This window comes from Ptiloglossa arizonensis, unplaced genomic scaffold, assembly GCF_051014685.1.
Source record: "Ptiloglossa arizonensis isolate GNS036 unplaced genomic scaffold, iyPtiAriz1_principal scaffold0969, whole genome shotgun sequence".
Lineage (NCBI taxonomy): Eukaryota > Metazoa > Arthropoda > Insecta > Hymenoptera > Colletidae > Ptiloglossa > Ptiloglossa arizonensis.
In genome coordinates, this window is record NW_027479339.1 from 49845 (window position 1) to 59026 (window position 9182).

General features: G+C 19.2%; 2 protein-coding genes and 3 pseudogenes across 2 annotated transcripts; 3 read left to right on the top strand and 2 right to left on the bottom strand.

The window, feature by feature from the left end:
- The first annotated feature begins 165 nt into the window (after window positions 1–165).
- On the top strand, window positions 166–872 carry LOC143154667 (cytochrome c oxidase subunit 2-like; annotated as a pseudogene).
- Window positions 873–1941: 1069 nt separating this feature from the next.
- LOC143154692 (cytochrome c oxidase subunit 3 pseudogene) lies at window positions 1942–2715 on the top strand (annotated as a pseudogene).
- A 1016-nt stretch (window positions 2716–3731) lies between these two features.
- Window positions 3732–5391, bottom strand: LOC143154685 (NADH-ubiquinone oxidoreductase chain 5-like). The gene has a single exon (XM_076326636.1). It carries the CDS (start codon window positions 4813–4815, stop codon window positions 4240–4242), a length of 576 nt encoding a protein of 191 aa, XP_076182751.1. The 5' UTR covers window positions 4816–5391; the 3' UTR covers window positions 3732–4239.
- Window positions 5392–5777: 386 nt separating this feature from the next.
- LOC143154693 (NADH-ubiquinone oxidoreductase chain 4-like) lies at window positions 5778–7756 on the bottom strand. Its single transcript, XM_076326640.1, has 5 exons — window positions 7747–7756; window positions 7556–7611; window positions 6576–6591; window positions 6130–6241; window positions 5778–6060 (listed from the first exon to the last, which is right to left on the bottom strand). The coding sequence occupies exons 1-5, from the start codon at window positions 7754–7756 to the stop codon at window positions 5778–5780; spliced, it is 477 nt and encodes a 158-aa protein (XP_076182755.1).
- Window positions 7277–8936, top strand: LOC143154674 (cytochrome b pseudogene; annotated as a pseudogene).
- Window positions 8937–9182: the final 246 nt, after the last annotated feature.

The window sequence follows — 9182 nt, forward strand, 5'->3', positions numbered from 1 at the left end:
CTATATTTAAATTTAATCAATCATCTCTCGAATGACTACAAACTTTTCCACCAAAAGATCATTCATTCCTTACTATACCCTTAATTATTAAAAATAAATTTTAATATGGCAGATTAGTGCAATGAATTTAAGATTCATTTATAAAATTTAATATTTTTATTAAAAATGTCTCATTGAAAAATAATTAATTTCCAAGACCCAAACTCTCCTTACGCCGACAATTTAAATCTTTTCCATAATTTTACTATAATTATATTAATTATAATTTCTTCCTTAACTTTAATAATTATACTAGACATTCTCTCAAATAAATTTATTAATCGATTCCTTTTAAAAAATCATCATATTGAAATTATTTGAACTTTATTACCTATAATTATTTTAGGAGTAATTGCAATTCCTTCCTTAAAAACTTTATATTTTATTGATGAATTATGAACACCTATTTATTTAACAATTAAATCAATTGGTCATCAATGATATTGATCTTATGAATATCCAGAATTCAATAACTTAAATTTTGATTCTTATATAGACAAAGACTTAAATAACATTTATATTTTTCGTCTTTTAGACGTCGATAATCGAATAATTATTCCTTCAAATACACCAATTCGTATACTTACAACATCAAATGACGTAATTCACTCATGAACTGTCCCTTCTCTAGGTCTAAAAATAGATTCAATCCCTGGTCGAATTAACCAAATAAATTTAATTACTAATCGACCTGGAGTATTTTTCGGCCAATGCTCTGAAATTTGCGGAGCTAATCATAGATTTATACCAATCGTTGTTGAAAGAACAAATTACCCCAATTTTATTAATTGAATCAATAACCAAAATTAATTTTACCTTAAATAATTAAATGTCATTAGATGTCTGATAAAAGAATTGATTTTTTAAATCAAATTATGGTAAAAATTACCTCTAATGATACTTTTAAATAAAAATTAGTTAAATTCCATAACATTAAATTGTCATTTTAAAATTATTAAAAATAATATTTTTATCAAAATAAAATTATTATAAATTTGATTTTTAGTCAAATGAAATTTAAACTTTATTATGAAAATATATATATATATATATATATATATATATTTTATACCACAAATAATACCCATTCAATGAACATGCTTATACTTAGTTATTTTACTTCTCTTACTATTAATACTTACAACCATATATTTTAATAATATAAATAAAATAATTAAATCATCCCCTAAAAAAAAAATTTTTTCAAACCCTTGATCAAATAAATGATAAATAATATGATACCAAATTTATTTTCTATTTTTGACCCATGTACAAGAAATAATTTATCATTAAACTGATTTAGATTAATTCTTCCATTTATTTTTATCCCAATAAAATTTTGAATTTTAAATTCACGATATCAAACATTTTGAAACTTATTTTTAAAATTTTTAAATTCAGAATTTAAAATCTTAACAAAAAAAAATTTTACAAGAAATCTACTAATATTTAACAGACTTATATTTATAATTTTATTTTTTAATTTTTTAGGATTATTCCCCTATATTTTTACTCCCTCCAGACATGTATCAATTAATTTATCTTTGTCATTATTTATATGAATTAGATTTATAATTTACGGATGAATAATTAATACTAAAAAAATATTTATTCATTTAGTCCCAATAAATACTCCTTTCATACTTATAAACTTTATAGTATTAATTGAAACAATTAGAAATATTATTCGACCTTGAACATTAACAATTCGATTAACAGCAAATATACTAGCAGGCCATCTTCTTTTATCTTTATTAGGTTCAACTATCAGAAAATTCTTAACATGAATCCCTTTTACAATTTTAATTCAAAATTTATTATTTATCTTAGAAATCTCAGTCTCATTAATCCAAATATATGTATTTATTATTTTATTAACTCTATATTTTAATGAATCAAACTATGAAAATATTTTCTCACCCTTTTCATATAGTTACTCCAAGTCCATGACCTTTAATTACTTCAATAAATATTATAAATTTATTTATTAGACTAATTTTATTCACAAATCTAAAACTTTTCTTATTACTAATAATTAATATATTTATATTAATTATTTGCTTATCCCTATGATGACGAGATATTATTCGAGAAAGAACATTCCAAGGATTTCATTCCCAATCAGTTCATTCTTTAATAAAAATAAGTATACTATTATTTATTATTTCTGAACTTTTCTTTTTTATTTCATTTTTCTGAACATACATCCATAACTCAATCTCTCCTAGAATTGAATTAGGTATAAACTGACCTCCTTTATCAATTAAAATATTAAACCCATTTGACATCCCTTTATTAAATTCTATCATTTTAATTTCTTCCGGATTCACATTGACCCTAAGACATAACTTTCTTTTAATAAAAAATAAATTATATAGAGAAATTTATCTTTTAGATACATGACTTTTAAGTGCAATTTTTATATACCTTCAATTTAATGAATATAAACAATCTTCATTTTCTATTAATGACGGAATTTTTGGTTCAATTTTTTATATATCTACAGGATTCCATGGCTTACATGTTTTAATTGGAGGTTTAATATTATTAATTTCCTTAATTCGAATAACTAAAAATCATTTCTCATCTATCCGTCATTTTAATTTTACAGCCTCTATTTGATACTGACACTTTGTAGATGTTGTATGATTATTTCTTTATTTAATAATTTATTGATGAATATATTAATAAATATAATAAAAATTATATTTAATTTATAATTAAATTTTTATTTAATTAAATATATTTAAAATGACTTACTTTTCTATTAAAATATTAATTATTTTAATTATCCCCTCAATTATTTTTTTAATCAATCATTTATTTTCAATAATTAATTTTAAAAACCGAGAAAAAATATCCCCTTTTGAATGTGGATTTGACCCATTATCAGAAAATCACTTGCCATTCTCTATTAATTTTTATTTAATTGCTTTAATCTTTTTAATTTTTGATATTGAAATTATACTAATTGTTCCAATAATCTCTATTTTAATTAAATTTTACAATTTAACCACTTTCTATACTTTTATTTCTATTATCTGAATCCTTTTATTAACCCTTTGATTAGAATGATACATAAATTTTTTAAAATGATATTTTAATTGAAACCAAAACTTGAGGTAAATTATTGTTAATAATTTCATTGAATTAAAATTTCCAATTAATTTAAATTATATATATATACATATATATATATAGTATAAAATAATATAATTAATTTCGAATTAATAGATTGATTATTTATCATATATATATATATTATAATCAATTTCAAATTAATAATTTAATTAATAAACATATATATATATATATATATATATATATATTGTATATATATAGTATAATATAATATAATTAATTTCCAATTAATAGCTTGATTAATAATCATATATATATATATATATATATATATATATATATATATATTATAAAATAATAAATTTATCTTTATATTGAAAATATAATATTTTTATAAACTATATAAATTGGATATTAGTTAAATTATAACATTTAATTTGCTGTTAAAAATTAATAAAAATAATAATTATATCTAAATTATTTAATTTTAAATAGAAATAAAATGATCCTACTCATTAAAAAAGAGTTAGAAATTCTTTTTAACTTATTTCTATCTAAAAATACAAATATGTATTATCCTAATATTTTCAATATTATGCTTTTTAAGCTATTTAAATATAAATTTAACAAATATATACCTACCACTAATAAAATATACCACTCCATCATATTAATTATATTAAATTTTACTCTTACAACAACTTTTCTTAATTTTATTAAATAAAAAATATTTAAACCATAAATTAACTCAACTCATCCTTTTTCTACACAAATTTCATATTTATAAACTATATCAAACAAATAACTATAAGAATTTTTAAACAAATAATTTAAATAAAACATTCTTATAATAAATTTTAATAATTTAACTAAATTAGAATTTAAACTAAATCTTTCACTAAAAATGTCTCCCAAATAATAACCAATAAAATATAATTTTATTACTATATACTTATCAAATCTCTCTACAGGAACAATATACACCCATATAAATATATTTAAAAATATTCATCCATAAAAAAATATAAATAATAATATCACAATCATAACTCTTAATATATAACTATTTTTACCTAAATTTACTAAAGCTATAAAATTTAATTCTTTACAAAATAAAACTCACTTAATTAATCGGATTCTATAACAAATAGTCAAAAATGTAGAAATATAAACAATCATTATTATAATTAAATTATATTTTTCTGCGAAAAAATATTCTAAAAATATGTCCTTAGAATAAAATCCAGATCTAAAAGGAAATCCTGCTAAATTCAATAAACATATAATTATAATTATTCTTTTTAAAGGAAAAATTTTAACTAACCCTCCATACTTTCGAATATCTTGATTTCCTATTATTCTATGAATAAAATCTCCTGCACATATAAATATATTTGATTTAAATAAAGCATGAACAACCAAATGAAAAAAAGCTAACTCTCGATACCCTAACCTTAAAATTATTAATATAAATCCTAATTGTCTTAAAGTAGAAAAAGCAATAATCTTTTTAAGATCATATTCAAAATTTGCTATTAATCCCGCTATTAATATAGTTAATCTAGAAATTAATGTCAAATAAAAATTTATATTATTAATTATAATTATTTTTCTATACCGAATTAATAAATAAACTCCTGCTGTAACCAAAGTCGAAGAATGAACTAAAGAAGAAATAGGAGTAGGCGCAGTCATCGCTGCAGGTAATCAAGAAGAAAAAGGTATTTGAGCTCTTTTAGTTATCCCACAAATTAACAATATTAAAATTATTAAATTCCTTATTTCATCTATTAATATATAACCCCAAGATCCTCTAATCGAAGTTAAACTAATTAATATTAATAAACACACATCACCCACTCGATTACACAAAACTGTTAACATACCTGAATTTATCGAAATAAAATTTTGATAAAAAATTACTAAACAAAATGAAATTAAACCTAATCCATCTCACCCAATTAAAATTCTTAAAATTCTAGGTCTAATAATTATAATACATATAGATAAAATAAACAATAATAATAAATGCTTATAACGATTAATATATTTGTCACCTTCTATATATCCAACACTATAAATTAAAATTATTGATGAAATTAATAAAACCACTCCCAAATATATCAAACCTATAAAATCTAAATAAATTAAAAAATTAAATTTCATTCTATTCAACACTATTAAATCTCATTCTATAAACAAATCAATTTTTATTACATAAAAATACAAACTTAAAAATATAAAACTTATTCTATTAAAAAATATTAAAACAAATCTGTATAAAAAAAAATTCACAATTTAAAATAATAATTCTACTATATCTTTGACTCCACAAATCAATATTTTTAATAAACTATTTAAATTTAATTACTAAATAACATTATATTTAAAAATATAAAATTTAAAGGAATTCAATGTATTAAAATTATTACATAATTAAGTACAGTAGGATTTCTTCTATAACTTTTGAAATAATTAATTTTTCCATGAAAAATATAAATAAATATGTATATAGAATACATAAAATTTAAAAAACATATAACTATAAATAAAACTACTAAAAATTTTAATCAATTAACTAAATTAACTAATAAAAATACTTCTCCTACTAAATTTAAAGAAATAGGAGCTGAACTATTAGAAACACAAAGTAAAAATCACATTAAACCTATTAATGAATATAAATTTAATAACCCTTTATTAATTAATAATAAACGTCTATTTGTTTTTTCATAAATTATATTTACTATATAAAATATTCCAGATGAACACAATCCATGAGAAATTATCAATACATATCTTCCAATCAAACCAACTTTTATACATCTATAGATACCTGCTACCAATAATCTTATATGAACTACTGACGAATAAGCTACTATAATTTTTAAATCAACTTGCCGTATACAAACTAATCTTAAAATAATACCACCAATTAATCTAAATATAATAATATATAATCCAAACTTAATTGAATTATATACAAAAATTATTAATATTCGTACTAACCCATAAGTTCCTAATTTTAATAAAATTGAAGCTAAAATTATTGATCCATAAACAGGAGCTTCAACATGAGCTTTTAATAACCACCCATGAAATATATACAATGGAATTTTAACTAAAAATATTATTATTATATAAACATAATAAATTATATTTAATTTTATTATAATTAACTCTATTATTATAAATTCAAGCCTATTAAAAACATCTTTTAATAAATAAATAAAAGAAATAAAAGGTAATGAAAATAATAAAGTATAATATATAAGATAAAACCCAGACATTAAACGAAATTCACTTTTCCCTCAAAAAATAATCAATATAAAAATTAATAAAAGCCTTGCTTCAAAATAAAAATAAAATCTTATTAAATTTATTCTAATAAATGTAAATATTAAAAATATAAATATTATAAATCTTACTAAAAAACATTTAATATCATTACACACAATTAAAAACACCAATCTAAAAATCCAAATAGTTAATATAACTAATATAAAATTTAAATAACACAAACCCAAAGAATTAAATAAAATTCTTCTTCATTCAATAAAACTATCATATGAAAACAAAATATTAAATATTAAAGTTATTATAAACAAATTTACACTCAAAATATAACTAAAATTTTGTTTAATAAATGTTAAAATTAAAATTAATATTGAATAAAATATAAATATTTTCATACCCTAATATATTTATAAAATAAACTTTTTGATTCCCATAAATTATATTAAAATTAATCATTAAAGATAAACCATACACACTTTCTCTAATCGAAAATACTATATAATACAAAAAAATTCATCTATTCTCTCTATTAACCTCATACACAAAAATAAATAATAAATTTATAACAATTAAAAATTCAATTCTAATTAATATTATTATAAAATAATCTTTAAACTTAAATAATAAAATTAAAACTATTATATATAATATAAATAAATAATTATTCCCTAAAAAACCTCCCCACTCTATTAAATTTATTAAAGACTAAAAAATAATTCTAATTTACAAAATTAACGTTTTAAATTAAACTACTTTAACTTAATAAAAATTTTCAAAAAAATTAAAATTTTAATATATTTAATCTCCAAAATTAATATTTTTCTTAAATTATTTTTTGAAATATGATAATAACAAAAATAAATTCTTTTTATATATTTACTTCTATAATTCTTACAATAATATTACTAATAATAATTATTTACCTAAAAAAAATTCACCCTGTAATTTATATATTAACATTTAACTTATTTTTAATTACAAATTTAATATTTATATACATATACTTAAATATTAACTTATTTATTTATATAATTTTTATTTCATTAACTGGCGGAATAATAATTATATTTTTATACTTTACCAGACTAATTGCCAAAACAAAATTTAAATTATACAATTTAAACAAATTTATCTATACATTTATATCAATTATCTCAATATGATGACTTATTAATATTACAAAATTTTCTTTAACTATTGAATCAACAAAAATTAATTTTGATTTTAAAATTTTTTACACTCCTTACTTAACATTAACAACTACATCAATTATTTACATATTTTTAATTTTATTAATATCAATAAATATCGCTACGATAAAAAATATACCTTTACGCATAATCAAATATTATGAAAATATCCCATAAATTTAACAATGAATTAATTAATTTAATTAATCACTCTTTAATAAAATTACCTACTCCCATAAATATTAATATATGATGAAACTTTGGATCCTTACTAGGTCTATATCTTTTAGTTCAAATTATTTCAGGACTCCTCCTATCAATACATTATTGCCCAAACATTTTCTTAGCTTTTGAAAGAATCAATCATATTATAAAAAATGTAAATTGAGGATGGCTAATCCGTTTTATTCATATAAATGGAGCTTCAATATATTTTTTATGCATATATATACACATTAGACGAGGCATTTATTATCATTCATTTAAATTTACTAAAGTATGAATAATAGGATTAATTATTTATCTTTTATCAATAGCCACAGCATTTTTAGGATATGTTTTACCATGAGGACAAATATCTTTTTGAGGAGCTACAGTAATTACTAATCTCCTTTCAGCAATTCCTTATATTGGTACAAGAATTGTCCAATGAATCTGAGGAGGTTTTTCAATTAATAATGCAACCTTAAATCGATTTTATTCACTTCATTTTATTCTCCCATTTGTCATCCTAACTATAATAATATTACACCTAATATTTCTTCATTCTACTGGAAGAAATAATCCCACAGGTCTTAACAGAAATTATTACAAAATTTCTTTCCACTCATTATTTTCTATCAAAGATAGATTAGGATTTATTATATTTATTTTTATAAATTTTATTATTATTATTAAATTTCCATTATTTCTTGGAGATCCAGATAATTTCACTCAAGCAAATCCTATAAATACTCCTATCCATATTAAACCTGAATGGTACTTCCTCTTTGCTTACTCAATTCTTCGAGGAATTCCTAATAAATTAGGAGGAGTAATTATATTACTTCTCTCAATTTTAATTTTAATAATTATACCACTTATACACCAAATTCATTTAGTATCATCAAGAAAATTTTATCCAATTAATCAAATTATATTTTGAACATTTATTAATCTATTTATTTTACTAACATGATTAGGAGCTCAACCAATTGAATACCCATTTACAACTTTAAACAAAATTACCTCAAGAATATATTTCATATATTTCATCACTACTCCTTTTATAAATTTATTGTGAGACAAACAATTACTAAAATTTTTTAATAAATAATTAATAAGCTAAAAGCATATATTTTGAAAATATAAATTAGAAATAATATTTTCTATTAATTTTAATATTTTCATACTAAATTACAGTCCCTAATAAATCTTTAACCCCAAAAACAAATAAAATATAAATTAAAGATAAAGATAAAAATCTTTTTCAACACATTCTCATTAAATTATCATATCGAATTCGAGGTAAAACCCCTCGAATTCAAATCATTAAACATATATGAAAAATATAGATAAACTTAAATATTACTGAAT